This window comes from Phlebotomus papatasi, chromosome 2 (assembly GCF_024763615.1).
Source record: "Phlebotomus papatasi isolate M1 chromosome 2, Ppap_2.1, whole genome shotgun sequence".
Lineage (NCBI taxonomy): Eukaryota > Metazoa > Arthropoda > Insecta > Diptera > Psychodidae > Phlebotomus > Phlebotomus papatasi.
The window spans coordinates 26,214,282-26,235,139 of NC_077223.1; the positions used below are offsets into that span (position 1 = coordinate 26,214,282).

Sequence of the window (20,858 nt, forward strand, 5' to 3'; positions counted from 1 at the left end):
AAAAGACTGCAAATCGTTTGACCAATGCAAACAACAAGCAGCGAGACATGATAATGACATTTCCTTTCGCCGTGAGACATCAGAAAGTTCTTCACTTTTTGTTAGTTTTTGCTCTATACCTTTTGTTACTTTTTACCTCAAGTGGACATTTTTAATAAAAGGATTTCTGGAGAAAAGAACCTTTGTGAAATTCTAAAATAGATAGCGGATTCGTATTCAAAGAATCCAAATTATTTAGGAAATATTCATCAGTGCATCGATTTTTGAAAATAAGTATGTAATAAAATTGGTATCTCTTGTGAGGAAAATATTTCAAAAAACAGGCCTAAACATTTCAATATTTTTTTATTTTCTAAATTCCTTGTTCGAATTCTAAGAAACTTACGACATTGAAGAAGGTTTATGGAGGCTATCTAGAAAAAATTTTGAGCCGCTATCTTTTTTTATCTTGGAAGATATTGAATTTTGAATTTTTCGATTTGTGACTTTTTGCCCCAGTCTCCAATATAGTTTATCGTTTTATGTTCATGAAGGTTTTAATGATTTATATACTTTAGGGATTATACTGATTGTACAATATTCACAATCCTTATCACACATTTTCCAACATATGTTTTAGTCTTAAAGCATATATTGATGTTTTGTAAAACCTAAGACATAAAGAGTGTTTTCTGCTATACATTATTTTTCAATTTCCTGAGAAATTTGCAATCCTAATGCTCGATCATATCAGATTGTCCCAATTCAATTCGTTTCACGGTGCGTTTCCAGACCATTCTTCATACTACTCCTCCACGTGTCCTCGACTTTATTTTCGTGTTGATTCACTTCGACATTATTGAAGTGAAAAAGCTATTTCCGTGACTGAGGGTGGGAATGCTATAAAGATGTTGAAAGAACGGAGATGCTGATACATTTTATGTACCAAATGCGTTGAATTTCAATCTTAACTCTTATGCGCTGCATGTATTCTTATCCATGATTTGACAAAAGTGATTCCCCAAAGAGAGCTTCAAGTGAGAAATCACATGTTCCCCCATTGTATGTCTTCTCCCACAGTTACCGATTTACTCACCGAATAGCACTCGTTGGTTAAAGTTGATGTTGTGGATGTTGCAAAAATATTTTTCAATTTTCCCGAAAGCTCTCATGACGGTGACACATATTGGAAAAGTTGCTCCGTTTTGGGGGTGAAAATTTCTATGTCAAGTATATTGGAGTACATGCTTACCAGTAGGGATGTTCTACAAAATCCAGTGCTATATTGTGCAGAATTTTTCCACAAGAAGTGATAATTGAAAATTTTCATTGTCTGAGACAAAGTTACTTTCAATTCCTTTTGGTGTGCTTATTTGACGATGATTAATTGTTCAACACAATGCATACACTGCAGGCGTCAAATGGAAAATTAATTGCGTTTATGGAATAATAACTGCTTGAACAATTATCATCTTTGAATGAAGCATGACATAGTAACTAGTATGATTAAATAATTAAAATTTTTATTACTCTAAAAACGTATACGAACAGAAAAAAAAGAGTATTTAAAAAAAAGAATTTGTTGGGGTGGTTACCGTATTAAACGTAATAGCCAATTTAAACTAGTTCATAAATTATTAAGGCGACGTTAATGGCTAGTTGAAATCTGCTAAGGAATGAGTTATGTAGTGGAGTTTCACTAAAACTAAATCGAGACATGAATAATGATAATTTTTGTTTATAAACATTACTTTCCTCACAAAGGAAATCTCTGAAATAATTTTAAAATAGTTGGGTGAATTTTAATAAAGGGAGGTCTGCGGCGCAATTGGTAAGAGCATTCGGCTCTTGAAGAAACTTAAAGAACCTTGAAGTTTTAACATTAATTATTCATTCCTTTGAGAAAATATCTTGCAATTAATACACTGACTGCTTGAAATCTTTAACTGCAGAAAGAAGCATTAAAAAGCTAATGATTTCATATATTTTTTCCAACCAAATTTACGCTTATAGTAAGGTTCGGATCGTTTTCCGAAGAGTGCTACTTAAACGCTTGTTTTTGGACTGATGAAATTGTTTTTTACTTCTTCTAAATCCATTGAATTATTCACTGTTTCGTTCAGAAAGATAATATAAAAAAAATTATCAAAAATATTAATGAAAATTTATAAAATAATGATAATACTGAAATAAGTTAGTCTGCACTAACTGGGTCACCTTTTCACTAATTCACTTTTATTTTAACCTTTGGATTTAAAATACTTTTTTTTCACAAGGAAAAAAAACAATGAATGTTTTCAATCAACCAGTTGTCATTAACGAAAATATCACTGCTAGAAAATTTTTAGTGAAGAACCCAGCTGGAACAAGATTGAAATGAGTCGATTACAGGCAAGTGTGCTAATCCGGGCACTCTAATGGATGAAAATATTATTTTTAATTTTTCTCAAACTTAAATAGTTATATTATGCTACTGTAGTGACTATATTACGGAAATAAAAATAATTATATTATTTTAAGGGGATTAGTCATAAACGATCCAGATAGCGAAGCGCCCAAATTAGCGCACTTGACTATATCAGTTATGAAAATTTTTAGATCATGTCAAAAATCAGCTGAGTTATTTCTCATTTTATTAAATCTATCACTTTAAAGTGTCAATCCTTATTAACTTTATTGAAATCGAATTGATATATGAGAAAAATATCCTCAGTTCAAAAAAGTTGAAGATAGTCATGTAGAAAAAATTAATTTGTGTGGGGGTCGCTAAGCACTTGGAACCATTTCTAACCCACTGAGAGAAATCCAAAAAAGTTAAAATAACATTCCGGAAATGTTAATTTTACCCTGCAGTATTGATCCGAAATCGGTGTAAATATTACACTTTTTAGGTGCATTGGGGGTTAAAATTACCCTTTTTCATTTTATTTTTACCCTTGAAAAGGTGTAAAATTAACATTAAAAAATGTTGATATATTTTTACACCTAAAAAGTGTCAAATTTATGAGGAAACAAAGATAATCGCACCCCCGTTTTTTTTCTTAGTGCCGGGGAGTAGACAGATCTGCAATTCATAGATTATATGGCTGCCGATGTACTGATTATTGAGACAGATCGGCGCCAATAAGCCGATTTGACCGACTGATCGGCGCCGATCAGCCTACTTGCCATTCGCCGTTCATTTTACACTTAATCCCGGTATTATGCACATTTTCGGGATGGAAAAAATGGCGCGAAATGGCATTACGCATCGAGAAAATTTGCATACCCGCAGGGGCTTTTGACTAAATCGGCTGTACAACGAATTTCGCGTGGAGTAAAAATAGTTCAAACAAAAAGATTCAACTGTTTAATAGAAAAGCATTAACAAAGAGTATTTTTTGGCCAGAGTTCTTCAATAAATGGTAGTGTGGAGAATTACCTATAAATATATTGTGGTGTTATAAATCTGTCAGGGACTGTGTGTTTCTTGGGCTTCCTTCTACCGTTTGTGATATTCACGTACCTGTGGTAAACAATAATTTCTCTGTGATAGGATTCTGTGATATCTAATACCCTCTTCTTCCTGCCCAGTTTACCTGGAAATATATATTCCTTTAGTAAATGTCTTCAACAGTGATCCGGAACGTAGGCGGCTGGCTTTTCCAGAAGACGTTTCCTCGATGACCACCAAATGCCCTTCACCAAATCCACTGAGGCAGTGAAACACAATTTTCACCTTCACCAATTATTTATTTCCACAATTTCTCCACTACTAGATTTCACTGAACACGTTTAACTCTACGTCACGTAAATTTTTCTGTAGTTTGAACTAATATTTAATTTATAATTTACAAAATAAACTAATAACTTTTCTTTCCTCACGTCTCTTTGCAAAAATCAAGTCTTCTTACGTAACTTTTAGACTGGAGATCCCGCTCATTTCCCCTACTTTCCTTCCAGCTGATCTTATTCACCACTTTTTTCTCCTTCTCTCTCCCTCCATGCATATTCAAAATCCAACCGTCTTTTGTCTCTTATTTTTAAGAGATCTCCAATCAATGGAAATTCTATACAGGTAGAATATTTAAAAAAAAATTAATAAAAGAAATTAAAGTTTTATTCTGAAGAAGTAGCAAAATGTTTTCAAATTTCTCGCGTCGCAACATAGTAGGGGAGACTGGGGCAAAAAGTAACAAAACAGATATTTTATTTTTTTACAAGCTACCCTAGTGCCCCAGAAATTTCTAATTTGCAGTTTTATAGGAAATATACTGCTTTATAACTTTGTGAAAGCCATTTTCCTCAATTTTGTAAGGAAATACATTTATCGAGCTGTTTTCTAAAGGGTACGGGTTTTGAGAATTTAGAAAGTATACTTGTAACATCTTTGCCCATCAATGGAATACTTTTAAATAATTAATTTAGGAGAGTCATTACAGCGTATTCGTCTAATTAATTTTGATTTATAATTCCTAAAACCGCGACCCCAATAGGGATAAGCGGTTGAAAATGAATGAATGAATGAATGAATGAATGAATGAATTCCTAAAAGTTTATTGCTTATTTTATATTTTTAGATATTTAAACTTAGATCTTTTTATAAAACAACACCCATTTAACATGGTATCATATAGAATTCACATTTCCTCATTTCTAAAAGCATTCTTTCGTTTCGCTGTCCGCATCAAAATATAATTAGGAAAAAATCTATATAAATTACAACGCAATATGTGAAGACTGGTGCTGAAAATCAATAAACAAAACTAAATTTAAGGTATTATAACGTAGAATTCCAGTGTAATTTAGCCTGTAGGAAAAAAAAACTGAAAGAGGAAATTTTGCATGAATCAGGGAAATGATGAAAATGTTGCCTAATATCTTCTACCATGTTGTTTAATATTTTCTTTGGTGCAAAATAAAAACACTTCCCCCCATGATTGTTCAATAACAATAAGCGGGGGCGGTCGATTTTGAATAATTCATACATAAACATTAATGAGACACAAATATATAGAATAACACGAATTTTTGTGTCTGATTATTCACTGTTACGTTACATTTTGGCTTTTTTTCCCAATCCCTCCTTTAGTCATTTTCGGTCTTTCCCAACTGCTGAGTTCTTCAATGCCGGGGGCAAAACTATGTATGTTTTATGTGTGTAATAAAATACAATCAATGGCATTTTCACATAAACTATTTTCCCCATACCAAAATCTAGGAGAATCAATGTTAAATTAGAACATGAAATTATGCGATTAGTCACCATTTCGCTCCTTTTCATGAATATCTTCCAAGTATTGGTGGTAATTAATCAGTGTTTTAAGGAATCCCTTGATTGTGTTGGGAAGTTTTCGTCATTATGAAAAATGATCTATTTTCTGCCAACACCATGGTTAATTTTATACAAAAGTCTGCAAACTCTATTAACCCACTTTCCTTGGTTCTTTTTTGCTACACTCACTTCATTCACCGGAGCCGTATGCCACATGGCAGAAAATTAAGGGGTGATAACTAATGCAATAAAAGAATACACAGTCTCTTATTAATTTCATTATATTTCACTGAAATTATACCATAAATATTGTTTTTTTTTTGTATTCAGAATACTTTCTCTTATGTTCGAGTATATTCAAAAAAAATATTATGAAGTCTTGGAAAAATTGTTAAAAAAAACTGGTTGGGAAATTTGCAGAGCGTTTTATTTTCGGATTTATAAGTTTGAGCACCCTTTGAATTTTCTTTCACCATTGGTTTCGGTTGCATACCTGTCAGTGATTGAGTTAAACTGGTTACGAAACATTCAGGATAAGGGCTACTTCATCAGTAACATTTCAATTGCCGATATCCGAATTATTATTCTTTTTTTTTTTTATTTTTAGGATTTGATTAACAAATTCCCATGTCCTATGCTTACTGGAAGAATAGTTTGTGCTAAAAACCTAGTTCAAATTCACAGTGACACCTATCTCCAGACGGACAGGAAATCCAGACGGATATTTTGTTCAATTACAATATAAAAAAATTGGAGCACTTCAATCTTTCCAAGAGATCACTAATCACTAATGGAAATGTTACGTATTTTCGTTTTTATTTGGATTTTAGGTTGATAATTTAAGAGTTTACATGTTACTTGATATGGAATTTCACTAAATCACATCATCTTAATTAACATTGCATTACCCAGAGCAGTTTATATTTGAAGCTGTGCGAATACAAATATCTCTTTTAAATCAGTAAAATATACTGATTAATTTGAACAAGTGAAATAGAAATACTAAACATATTAAAATGTATGCATTTACAGTTTGTAAGTAAGGAATTGAGAGAAAGATTAAAGTGATGGTACAACAAATAGGTTCGAAGGAATACCTGTTCGACGGGGAATACCTATTGGTACTTTCGTGAATATGTTGAAATTTAGGGGAGACCGGGGTACAATTAGCCAGGGGTAGAATTAGACAACGGATTTTTCTCGTTTCCCTTAAAATGTACATTGAGCAAAGTATTTTTTAATGACAGTGGGAGCACATCACTATATTTTCTGAAATATTTATAAGTCTGATCCTGTCATCCTACAATTTAGAAGCTTATAAAATGGGTAAAAAATTGTAGTTGTGATGTTACAGTTTTTGGCCCAGCATTTGGTTTTCTGAGTTTCTAGTCAAGATGTCATAGTTTTACCTTGTTTCTGGTTTAATAAAGTTAATTAAAAGATATATTTCGCTTGGATAGTACTTATCTCATTTTTTATATAAGATGAGGATCACTTTAAAAGCCCTCGGAGCAGTTGAAGTCATTCTTCCGTGGTAGGCTAAAACTGCAAATGATTTTTCGCTAATACATGGATAATTGTTGGATGAAAAAATACTATCAATATTTCTAGCAATATTGCCATTTGGATATGCTATTTGAGAAATAAATTTTTTCAGGATGTTTGCATCAATTTGGCCGCAATTAAAAGAATTGCTTAAAAAACGCAGATAAAGCCTTTTACTTTAGGTATAAGTGACATATTTAGCATTAGTGGGCTTCAGTGTATCAAGTGAAACAATATTTGGTATCCCCAATTTAAAATTTCGTCTGGAAAACTAGTGGCTATTAATACCCCAAAAATGGCTATATCTACCCGGGCCGAGGTTACTTGTAGTCAATGTGTCATACTTTTTTCATTATCCTCTCTAGAAAAAGTCAAGGATTTTAGAGCTTTGAATTATACTGTTTCATATAGCCAATATCCTAATGCCACTTATGAAACATAAAAACATTAGACAAACTTTAACATTTTTTCATAAATTATGCGCGAAGAAAAGCCTTCATTTGCTGACTAAATCTGCCCCGGTCTCCACTATGATGTTTATTTTCAATAATCTTACCTTTTTTATAAGGATAGATGTTCAAATTTTATATCCCAAATGTCACAAAATATAGTGCCAATAGGTCACGATACGCTTTCCTGAAGTGCCGATAGGTGTTCCTTCGACCATAATTATATTTCTTTAAGTTCCTGTTCGCCTGCATTGCCAAGTAATTTGGAAGCATTTACTCTGATATGTATTGTGAATCGGGTTTTCTATGTTTTCTTGGTGAGATTGGTTGTGAAAAGTCGGTGGCAGCTTTGTATCAGACACATTTAAGGTGGATTATGATAAAGTAAGATGGAATGATAACTTTTTGATACTATCAAATCGATAGTATCGATAAATCTGTATCTGGTAGATTTAGTGAATGTCGGATTTTTAAACATTATTGGACCATTTATTGTACCATTTTTAAAAGAATGTAACTGTTGATGAATATTCATATTAGTTACAAAAAGTGGAGGTATCATTTTAACAGAATCGATAGTTGATACGGTCAATACTATCGAAAAGAAGTTTATATAGGATAAAGTGATATAAGTTGGACATAGTTTTACAAATTGGACAATTCGCCGGTACAAGTTGAACATGGCTTTTTTCTTGATAAATACAGTACAAAATTTGTTTTTAAGCACAAGGAACCAAATTATAAAACTAAAGCATTAAAAATATACAAATAAAAATGAAGTACTAAATTTATCAAGAAAAAAAAGCCCTGTCCAAGTTGTACCACTTTACCCTAACGTTTGAATTCACTTCCAATCAGAAAAAGAGCGTTTTTAGTAAGTTCCCATAATTCTTGGTTTTAATTTTAAGGGTTAAGGGCAGAATCACATTGACAAAGCTCACCGTCATCGTCAAAGCCTCACCGTATATCGTTAATTTTATGCATTTTCATAGCAATTCTTACGTAAATTCTCAATTACCGTGTTACCTTATCTCATACTCGGTCGCACCAGGTGAAAATAATATAAGAAAACTGAAAAAATAAAACGAAAATGCGATAAACGATGAGCAAAAAACTACGAAAAAAATGTAGTAAAATATCCTACAGTTTTTGATCACCGTTTATCGCATTTTGGTTTTATTTATTAAATTTTCTTATACTATACTTTCACCTAGTGCCACCGAGTATGAGATAAGGTAATACGGTAATTGAAAATTTGCGTAAGAATTGCATTTGAAAAGGCGTAAATTAACGAAATACGGTGAGTATTTTACTGTCAATGTGATTCTGCCCTAAGTCATTATTATCTTTCGTTATAGAAATCCTAATGATATATTGGGAATTACTCACAAGATTACCAAATCTACAATAAATTGAAGGGGATTATTCATTTATTACATTGCGAAGATGCATTAAATATAATTTTCACGGGAATTTCACAAAATGTCTTGGGAAATTCGACTAGGGTAAAGTGATACAAGTTGGACATAGTATTACAAGTTGGACAATTCGCTGGTACAAGTTGGACATGGCTTTTTTCTTGATAAATACAGTACAAAATTTGTTTTTAAGCACAAAGAACCAAATTATAAAACTAAAGCATTAAAAATATAAAAATAAAAATGAAGTACTAGATTTATCAAGAAAAAAAGCCTATCCAACTTGTACCACTTCACCCTAAACATTACAATATCGAAGGGGATTTTTTAAATAGGAATCCTTGGCAAAAAAATTATTCTATATTCTGGAGCTAAATGTACAAAAGTTGTAACAGTTAAATGCTTGTATCCAGTAGCCATATGTTATGGACTTTACCTTATGCAATAAGCTATATGAAAAATATAAAACCCGAGCATAGGAATTTTGATTTTACCAGAAGCAAGGTAACAGAAGTTATTTCCGTAAGATGTTGGGATATTGCATAATGTCATCTCAGGAAATTGCAACTTATTGTCCCCTGGCTGAATGCAGGGTGGGAAATTGTTTTTACTTCACATATTTTCCATTTCCTTCCATAGATTACGTTCATATTGATTTTCTCTTCAACAAGCATTTTTATACAATATACATAATATAATTGTCGTGAATACTGCAAATGACTAATTATATTTTCTGCATGTCGAATCCTTTTCAGATTTTCCCCATCTACTTCCAACGTCAAATGAGGAGATTGTGTCACAACGTCCATGATGGAAATATTATCATTGACGTGTGATAATTAGTGCTGTGTACCTGGGTCGGGGGTGAAATTTCCGCTAATTTGCCGCTACAGCGATGGTTAAATGTATTGTATGTGCCAGAATTAATGTAAACATCAAATGTGGTGAAGTAAGAGTGAATTTTTCGGGTTAGATAGACGGTGCTGAACAGAGTCTTAAGCTAGATTGTGGTGTTTAATAATGACAAGTCAAAGAACTCCGCCACATAGTCCAAAGGCGCCGAAAATTCAGCAGCAATCATGGGATGATTGCAATACACCACCAATAGACATTTTTGATCCAAATCATTCATCATCCCCTCAATCGCCTTCCATAACATTCGAACCACCGCCAAAGAGTCCGAAGTCACCAAGGTAAGCATAAAACACAAGTATATATTCAAAATGAACATTATTAAAAAATTACAAAATATTTAGAAAAAAAAAATTGTAAAATTAAATTAGAATTTGGGTTTATTCATGAAGTTAGATAGGGCCTCAGAGACTTGTTATAGAAACATTCTTAAGGATAATTTACTGCTCTATTAATTTGGCAAATACTATTCTTCTCTACCTGAAAAGAGAATGTGCTTTAGAAACAATTTTCCAAAAGATGAATTCGTAGAAGTTATCACAAAAAGCTGGGACAAATATTTCCACATAGGGTAATTGTACCAAATTTCAGCCAGCTTGCAACTTCGGCCACTTCTTTTGTTCCTCAAATTTCCATGAATTCTTAGTTGTTTTTTATACTCTAGAAATTATACAATGCAAAAAAAGAACAAAAAATGTCCCTTCGACGAACGAGATGATGAGAAAAAAGCTATGGAATAACTCCGCGGAAGGGCAAGGACCTATGAGAATCAAGCTGGCCGAAATATTATCCAAAGCTTTCTCTATATTTTTATCCATTTTCAAATTTATTAAGAATATTTTTTGAGGAAACAAGGATAATAAAATATCTACAAGGTTCCAAGCAACACTCCTTAAAAAGATGTGACAAAAAATGTCGAAATTTGGTACAGTTACCTTATGGGGCAATTTGAGATTTTGATTGGTATTATTACAGCTCTCGAAAATAAAAGGATTATCCTATTTTTTACTTTTCTTGACTACTTTAACAAGTAGGGACACTGTGCCAAATTTCGGACATCCTACAATATTGGACACTTCTTGTGTATACAGTAGACTCTCGCTCAATCGGTTCTTTTTCAATCGGGCGAAAAATTTTATTGACATTTTTCACGTTTAATTATAAAGCTAATTTGCTCAAATTCGCAGCAGTTCTTCCTATTTTATCGTGATTCTTTATAATTGAGCCCTTTTTGTGGAGTTTACAATGACTTTGACGCCAAAATCTATCGATAAACCGGATGACATTTCACCCCAAATGCCCATTTGAGAGAGAGTCTACTGTATATAAACTCCATAATTTTTGTTCAATTTTCTAAGATAATGTTGTACAATGCCCAAAGAAACTAGAGAATGTCGCTTTTATTAACAAAATGCTGTATCAAAGCATTGGAAGAGCCTCTGAAGGCCAAAGCAATTCGTGAAATTTGGTGTCCGATATAGCACACAAAACAATATCTATACTTCGCTTACCTTCAAATATGTTAAGAATAATTACCAACAAAAGAAATATGTTAACCACTTAGGCTCTAAAAAATAGAGGAGGGCCTTCAGTATTCGTACGTATTCTGAATTCGAACATTTTATATTTTTTCTACGTTGTTTTAACGAATTTGACATAGGTTTTTCAGAAAATGTGTGACTTAATACTAGATATTAAAATATATTGCCATAGATCAAATTCATTAAAGGAATATGGGAAACTATATGAAGTGTTCGAAGCCAGAGTGTGTGCGAAGCTTGAAAGCCTTATGTGCTTTCCGGATCATTTTGTGATCCGTATAGTAATTCCGTAAAAGATGAATAGTGCAAAATCGACCATAATAGTTGTTTAATTTAAAAATGTTTACAAAATACACAACATCTTGGTAATTTATTGGCACGTGATTGAAGATTACCACTATTATAGTTGAAAAACTTTCAACAATGTTGTTTAATTTGAAAATGTGTAAAATTTTAACACTATAATACTGTGAAATCGGATAAATTAATTATTTAATTACTATATGTCTAAAATTTCTCACAATTATAGTCATAAAAATTTATCAACAATGTTTTGTGATCTAAAAATTTTGAAAAATTCTAAAAAAAATACCAGTATTATAGTATGATTATAATTTTTCACATTATTATAGTGTGAAAAAATATTTATGGTATTATGGTATTTTTTTGTCACATGATCAAAAATTAATACTATTATAGTTTGATCATAATTTTTCACACTATTATAATGCGAGTATAAAGTTGTATAAAAATTGTTGAATTTCTATTTAAGACTTATACTTCAGTCGAGATGCTTTTCATTGGGCAAAAGTCATATAGAACATCAAATACTTATATGCATAATAATTATATTGTGAATATCCGAATATCAGATGTAATCATCTCGCATTAGGGCTGATCCCGAGTACAGGAAGAAACATTACAAATATCTCAAAAAACAAAAAAAATCAAAATCTTCGAAATGAAATGAAAATTCAACATACAGAATTCAACAATTTTTAAATTCAACAACTTTAAATTAAACAATTTTAAATTAAACACTTTTTTCCAAATTTATCACTGTGCTATCACACCTATGCTTTACACGGTCCCAAGCTTTATAATGACTATATTTTTCGTATGTTTTTCAATAAATGTGACTCATCTTTTCTATATTTTAAAAACTAGGGGAAAGTGTCTTGTTTTTAAAATATATTGCGGAGTCGTATTTATTCAGAAACAGGAAAAATTTGGTCATTGTAAAGCTTGGGACCGTGCAAAGCATGGACACTTCCCCTAATATTCTTTTTATTGCTATATTTTAATCTATATTTTCTGAAACTACTTTTCGAAAAATTCTTGTTCATTCAAATCTAATTTTTTCCGGAACATCAAAATAATGTATGCACATTTTGGGCTTAGTTTCTGTTAATTCAGATTTTTACAGAATCAATTTAAAATTTCAATTTCTTATTGACGAGACAAATATTTCGGTTTTCAAACGCTGCCAAACTTTCCGTCTATCTGTTATAAAATGTTAAGCAGGTTAATCTGAAAGTCATTTTCACATGCCAGATTTATAAAAATTTTATCTCATTTGAAACATAATATTTTTGAGCAAGTATGACAATTGTAGCATATTGATATGTTTTGTTTTAATTCGCAAAATAATTTATTTTATTAGAATCGGAGCGGTACGGTTTTCGATTTTGGTGAGATTAAAATGTGATAAACTGTTTTGATGCGTAACAATATTTTTTTAAGGAGAAAATGGGTTAGTAGTAAACACGGAGTAGTTGTAAACACTGATTTTTATAACTAATGCTTTGACTTTCGTCAACTATTTCTTCAGTAGTCAAGAATCACTATTGCAATCTATAAATCCATTAGGTATTGTCTTCTGAAGTCTAATATTTAAAAAAAAATATAGCAGTGTTGACTGCTTCCTCGCGTTTACTACTGCAATATTTTCCCTTAAACGCTTAAATATATTTCCATAATAGACCTATTGATGTGATCCTAAAAATCCGTTTAACTTTTAACCCTTTAACGACGAGACACTTTTTACGGACTGAAAATCAACAACAAAAATTAAACTGAGAAACATAATCAATGATAAGTCTTACATCTAACCTTGGAAAGTCCAACAGAGTCTGATTCGGTGTATTTTGTGCTTCTATGAACGATAGGGACAAAAATAGCCCAAAAATTTAAGTAATTTTTCTGACAATACCAATGAATAATATTTTTCGCTTAATTGAAAATTATTACGTAGGTATGAGTATTGTAGTTTATATTGCCAAAAGGGTTTTGCTTAAAAAAGATTGGAAGTATAAAAAATAAATAAAATCAATTATGAATTTGAGAATTTAAAAATTCGCCATTTTTGAGCTTAAATATTTAGTACATAGCAAATAGCTAGAGACTTGCAAAAAATATTCTGGATTCCTTTAACCTTGTACCTTAGAATTATGTACAAACATAAGAAAAAAATAACTTTAGGTAGTCAGGAAAAAAGATTTTCTTTATGGGACACCGGTGTTTTAATCGTCCTTAAAGGGTTAAATTAAGTTAAATTGTAAGTTGAAATCATCAATCTGGCAACACTACTTTAATTTATGATCTGTTGGCAGGAAACTACCCACCAGCCCGGGAATAGGATGCAAATTCGATTATCCTGACACAAAAAGCCCAACGGGGAATGTGCACCGCTCGGTCTACAATTCACCCCACTGCTCCAGCTATAATTACGATGTGCCCCCATCACCACGTGGACCCTCCAAGTCGCGCAAATTCATCTATGATGCCATAAGCCCCAAGTACGACTGCACAAGTAAGTTATCAATACCGTGCCCCCCAATAATTGAATTTTGCCCCAACAAACAAGTCACTTTTCTAAGACTGCCTTTCGCAATTTGCATTGCTGACAGCATAAATTCTGAGACGCTCTTGTGCCAAAAGGGGAAACAATTTGCATGTTTTCCTTTGATCTGCAAAAATTCAAATTATTCTGACTCCAGGGATTCTTAGGGAATGACTAAGCACATTTTTTTGCTCGGCTGTCTGAAGAATGCTTAAATTGTTTACACTTTGGGTTCCATTAAGCCATTTTTTTTGTAGGTTAAGTGATAGGCATATAAAAAATCTTGTTGAAGCGAATAACAAATATATTTCAATTCAAAATTCGTCTGAAGAGACAACTGAGTGGGACAGAGCTTTAGCGAAGTTTGCAAAATGAAATATCATATAATTTAATGCTTCAAAGGATGTTTGTTTTCATTTTAATTGAGAAAGAAAGTATTTCAGAAGAATTCTGGGTCTTCTGTTCTGGTTTATGTTAAAAATTATAATGGGAAGTTTTTTTTAGCATAAAAAATCTGCGGTAGTACTACGAATTTGTATAGGGGGAGGGCGGGATAGTTTACAAACTTGTTACAGCGTAACTTTTTCAAAATTATTTTGCTAAATAAATGTGAGCAATATTTGTTAAAGACTTATAATTGTAATTTTTTTAATTGGTGTAACATTTTTTTTTACAATAAAAAAATAATGGGAGTTACGGCGCTATCACATTAAGATTTTCACAATTTAAATTTAAATCCAATTGAGCCAATTGAGCATTATAAGATTTCTAGAATTTACTTGAAAATTCTTACAACCAGGATACATTTTGCAATAAATTTGCTCAATTTTAAATAGTTCCGCGAGATTTTTGAATGTGAATGTTTCCGGAAAATGTGTGATAGTCCTTAAAATGTCTTATAAGTCACTTATCTGTTATTCAGAAGAATCCCCAAAGCCAGAAGAAAGATTTGAAGTCATATAAACAGGAGATTTCTTGGCACAATAATGGCTTTGGAGGAACTTAGCAAATTACTCCCGATACTGATGCTTTAGTCGCGTACAAGTTTATCACTAAATTACTGTAGGGGAAAGTGACCATGCTTTATACTGTAAAATGATTTCCAAGGTTTGTGATTATTTTCTGATTACCACACAAACCGAAGCGATTCTTCCACTATGATAAAAAAATGTCTCACTTATTAGGTTTATAATCCCATCTCAAATAGTTCCTGAAAAACCTTAGATTTTCCTCAAGAAGAAAATGGAAATTCAGTTGCGATTTTTATACAAGTTGGGTCCGGGGCCTTCCTGTATAATAATTGATTCGACAATTCGGAGGCCCATTTTCACTGTAAAAATTTCACCGGATACAAAAAATTGCACATCAATATTTAGACGGAACTTTAATCTATCTGCTTAAATCGTTTGTACGACTGATTTTTAGTTTTAAAATCACTTTTATGTAATTTTTTCTAAGCCATGTTTTTATGACATTAGGGCACTAGCGAAAACCATTTTTTCACTTTGAGTCCAAGAAAATATCACTCTGCAACCTTAAAATTCAGGCAGCAGGGTCGAAGGTTATGTCAATTGTCTATAAAATTGGAGGATTTTAAAAGGTGTAATTATGGAAGAATCACATCTAATGATAGAGTTACCACTTTTAAATTATCATTCATGGACCCTTCTTAAAATATAGGATGGACACAGGCAGAATTTATGAATTGGTCACCACCCACAAAAACAGTGTTCCCAAGTAAAAATATTTTTACATAAATATTAGTACTGATGAACCCTCTATGTGCCTATGATAGTAGTTTTCCTGAACAGCGACATTAATTAAGAAATACTTATGAAATATCATGTATTGAAATTACAGTTTTGGACCTATTTTTGATTTTTGCTTCCTAAAACTAGGAAAAAAGAGCTAGGTTCCTAATTTTTTCAGGAAGTGTGAGACTTAGGAGCAGCTATTAAAATATATTGCGAAGAGTCACGACTATTGATTAACACAAGAAAAAAATAGTTATTATCAAGCTTGGATCGTATCAAGCATGGTCACTTTCCCCTACTAATCTTATTTTTTGGCACACATTACGAGTAAATAAATTTAAGTTGAACAATTTGGTTCAAAAGACTACTTGTTTAACTGTAATAAAATTGAAATTAATGAGCAATTTTAACACTTTAATTTGCTGAATTCAAATTTAATTGAGCATTCACATTTATGCTATTTTAGCGTGCTTAAACATGGTTTGTATCAACAAAAGAGCAAAAATGTATCAATTCAAATGATTTTTAATGCAAAATAACGCATAGGAACAATTCATTTGAAAATTAAATTGAATTTACAAATTCAAAAAATCCTAGTGTGACAGCATGGTTAGATTAGGGGGAAGCGGGGTTCCTTTGAATTGGGGCGGCTTTGAAATTGAGGTTTTGACCAATTGGTTTAACAAAATGCTCTTGGAGTAAAAAATCTAGTGATAAAGTCTATTTCAGGTTATAAATGTGTGATTCTTTCATTTCAAATTTGGTTTGTAAACGAAGAGCATAGGGTAAATGTCCTAATTCAAAACCATTTCCAGACGCTTTAACTTTGACGGAAGATTCAACACATTAAGTTCATATATTTTTCTGAAGATAATTACATAAATTTGCTCCTTGATTCTTCTAGAATGGTACTGTTTAAAAAAACACTTTTTGTTCACGAAATAGGTAATTATTTCACTTGAAAACTTTACGTACCATTAACAATAAAGATTAGGACTTAATTTAACTAAAATTAGCCAGAAATATGACATAAATGTTAAACAAAACGAATAAACAACAGTTACTTTATTGTGTTTTTCTTTGGAAAACATGGTCGATCGATGAAAAATTCGATGGTGAAAAGGTACACTTTTAATTTTTCTGAGAAATTAACAAATTAAAATTTGTTAATATGAATGGATTTTCGCTTTATTTAGAGCAAAATTAACTAATTAATGAAAGTGAGGTATAGAAAATATATAAATATAATTATTTAGTACTGTATTTACCATGAAAACAATGACGTTTCCATTTAAAGTAGCGAAAAATTTCCATTTGGAGGAGGTTTTGAATTAGCTTAATTTACTCTATGGTATCGAAAATTTGAGCACATGTTTGAAGATAGTTTGCAAGGTCCAATTTTATTTTATTTTATTTTATTAAATAGGTATTACAATAAAGAACCTCGGTGTATTCTTGTTTTTCTTTCGTGCTATGAAGGCGTTTCAATTCAACTAATTGCTTAACCGGATTTAATATTAACCCTCTCAAAAGTAATAATAGTTCACGCGAAATATGTTTATTAATTACTCAATGAGTGTGTAGAGCAAATTTGCAATCAGATAAGAAAATTATCCTTTTATATCTCATTTAGCAGAAGTTTTTATGTCACGCTTTTCTCTTCAGACTATGTTTGAAAAAAAGCGTTTAATTAACATGAGTTATTTTCTTTTTTATCCACGCAATTTGAGGCAAGGTTAAATGATGATTATGATGTTTGTAAGATTATTCCATTATCCCTTAAATTTTCCACATAACGACTAGTCCTGAGACTGAAATTTTAATTTTAATTGATAATTTTCTCTCAATGATAATCCTTGCCTTGTCACACAAAAAAATACTCATTTAAAAGACTGAGATTTAACGTGATCCCCAAATACGTTGGTTTTTGACACCTATTTTAATGCGTGCTTTACCACGTTTAAATGTAATTTCTTTTTCTTTTTGACTCATTTTTCTTTCCTGGAACCCATTTTTTTCCTCGCTAAAGCTCGTAGTAATTTATTCTATGTGCGCAAAAATTCCTAAAAAAGGGGTGGAAATATTCGACTCACACCCTTTGATCCATTATTCGATGTCACAGAATTGTCTATCTTCCATCCATTGTATGGGCTTGGGTTGGACACAGAAATTCCTATCTTGTGTCTTTAGTTATTGTTTTTTTTTCTTAAAGGAACGCACATCTTTTTTTCTGTTTGTTTTAGGCAGGAAATTTGATTTCTCTGCCGGACCCATGTCATTGGAGGAAACCAATATGAATTGTTTCGATGGGAGTAGTACGAGTAGCGGAGGAGGACCACAACCTCCATCACCATCAGGACACTATCGTCGGTACAATGGAACGCGGAGTAAGAATTACCCTATGCGAGTGTTTGATGTAAAGGGTGGCGGAGAGAATGGTACGAATTTTAAGTACGACGTAAAGCGCCATTCCGTTGTTACGGAATCTACGCTATCTGGAGAGTCTGAAATTAGCACGGCTACTACGGCATTCTGCAGTAGTAGTGATCGTGGTCGTGGCAGTAGTATAACTAAGAGCGAAAGTAGCGCCCTCACGGACGATACTAGCGCCACCAGTAAGATGGGAACGTCGGAAGCTACGGCGTCTCGGCACAATTCGACAGAGGATAAACAGCAAGCTCAACCTGAAACTCATCATCCTAGAAGAAGTACTTCAAAACGTCGTTACGCTATCAATATCACCCCAAATCCGGGATATCAGGTAAAATACTCTACTTCTATAGTAACCCTTTACCAAAAGTATGTAATATTCGTACAAACAGAATAAACAGTAAAGCGAGGTCCGGGAGAAATTTTCATTAAGTGAATGATATTCACAGAACATTTATTTTCAGTATGTTCTCCCTTTGTGCATTCTTTCGCAATCCCTGAAAAGTTAATTTCAATTTATGCTATATTGAGACATGCTATATAATTTTGCAAATATTTACACTATATTTTTTTTTAGAGTTTCTCATAAACTTTTATGGTTGCAATGTGCAACTTTAATAACAATATACAGTAAACAACTTATTTTAAGTGTCACAGTGGGCTGTCCTAAATGAAAAAAGTTTCTATAATTTCTTCAGTTAAGATAAAATGACAAAACATGAATGTAGATTATAAAAATATCAAGTTATCGTAACATTTTATGCAGCATTACTATCAAAAGTATGTTATTGGTATGGAACTTTACACTTTATTGTGAGAACTTTATGAAATATGTTTTAAGAAATGGCAATATCGGGTCTTTCGCCTCTTGATAAGTTGATTGTGAGACCGAATACTGACTTTCATTTCTTGTTATTCTTCTATTTTCCTTCACCAGAAACTTATTTATGGAGGTAGGGTCAGATAGGAGGGTTTTATGGTACAACTGCATCTTTAACTTATATGTCATTGTTTTAATAACAGTTTGAATGTTCAATGAAACGCAGTCATGCACAGACATATTTTATTTAGGGGAAGGCTTTGACGTTTCGCACAAAAAAATTATGTTCAAGTGATTTTTTCTGACTATCACAGGGGGTGAACAAATATAGCCAACGGTTGAACCGTGAGTGGCAGATAAGCAGATCGCGCCGAGCAATCTCCAAGATTGCGCTGATCGCGCAATCTGTTTACAACAGGATCGCACTGATCGGCAATCAAAATGAACCTGAGTGGCAGACTTGTTTACCCCTTGATAATAATATTTACGGAGCTGCCACTTAATTCTCTTTTCTCGGAAAGACCATTTCCTACTATCTTGATTTTATTATCCAAAATTCCAACTATTACCAAATTTCATTTTCGTACCACTAGGAATTCTCAAAACTGTCGCTTATTGTAGGGTTTTAAGGAATAGCTGTTGAACAGGGAACACTTGTTGGTAGTTTCGGTAAAAATATTGATATAAAATGCAATACAATGGATTTCCTTAACGTACCTTTTCCTCTGTAGAGGTGTTCAAATTTTATACATTTTACAAATAGCACTATAAAATTGCTAATAAAATACAGAAAATACAGGAATTAGATTCTGAAATACTGAATATCTTCTAGATAATTGCAAATCACTGGCTTACTTTTGTGCTGACTACTTTACTAATATATCTTCTAAAACTAGCTAGAACATCGTGCTGACTAATTTAGATATTGCCCCCTCCGGTGTAGGCCAAAATTCCAGACACAAAATCTCGAATGGGTCAAAATCCCGAAAGCCAAACCTTGAAAAAGGACAAAATTATACGGAGGATAATGTGTATAATAATTTCCCAAAACACAGAGAATTTCCCTTTCTTACCAACAATCGCAGTAGTAGTAGTATAGTAGGTAGTTGTATAGCATAGTAGTAGAATAGTAGGGAGTAGTAGCTATGACACTTCTAATAATTCGTGATTTTAGCTTTTCGGGATTTTGCCTTTTGGGATTTTGGCTTTCGAAATTTTGTCTTTAAGGATTTATGCGTTCGGGATTTTCGCTTTCAAGATTTCAGCCCATTCGGGATTTTGGCTTTTCGGGTTTTTTGCTTTACGGGATTTTGACAGTAGTTTGGATTTCGAACCATTCAGGATTTTGGCCTTTTCGAAATTTTAGCGTTTATGATTCTCACTTTCGGAATTTTGACCGGGACCCCCTGTCTACACTTGATTTTTAGCTGAGATTCTTTACAATCTCAGCTTTTGTAGTCTCAGGTGAAATCCGACCTCGTCAGATCGGGCCCAAATTTTGAATATACACGTTTTGACACTCATAGATCACGAATATCATATGCGCCAAAAATCTATTTTCGTGGACGTCCCGTCCGTCTGTCCGTCGTATAACCACTTCTGGAGAGAGAACGGAAAGAGATGTCGACAAGCGGTTTTCGGCAAAGGTTAAATGTCGATGGGCGGCTAGAAGTTGACAATGTTAGACCCTCCACCCTCCTTCAGCCATCTTGGAACACCGCCAAAATTTGTTTTCTCAATAACTCAGCCCCTATGGCATGGATCGATCTCAAATTTTAATATGTTATAGCAGGGCCTAAGAGCTTTCGATCGATATCAAATTTAAGGTCCCCCGATCCCCGTGACCCGAGCTATAAGGGGTCAAAAATTGAATTTTTGAATTGTCATATCTCCGCTTCTAATTAACGGATTTGG

The 20,858-nt window shown here is 32.6% G+C and overlaps 1 protein-coding gene across 1 annotated transcript in view; it reads left to right on the top strand.

Annotated features, from left to right (window-relative positions):
- Positions 1 to 20,858, top strand: part of LOC129803201 (uncharacterized) — a 106,379-nt gene that overhangs the window by 25,091 nt on the left and 60,430 nt on the right. The window contains exons 2-4 of the mRNA XM_055849614.1: positions 9,401 to 9,838; positions 13,711 to 13,910; positions 17,938 to 18,455. Coding sequence (XP_055705589.1) covers positions 9,666 to 9,838; positions 13,711 to 13,910; positions 17,938 to 18,455 — 891 coding nt within the window. The 5' untranslated portion in view covers positions 9,401 to 9,665. The remainder of the gene's footprint in view (positions 1 to 9,400; positions 9,839 to 13,710; positions 13,911 to 17,937; positions 18,456 to 20,858) is intronic.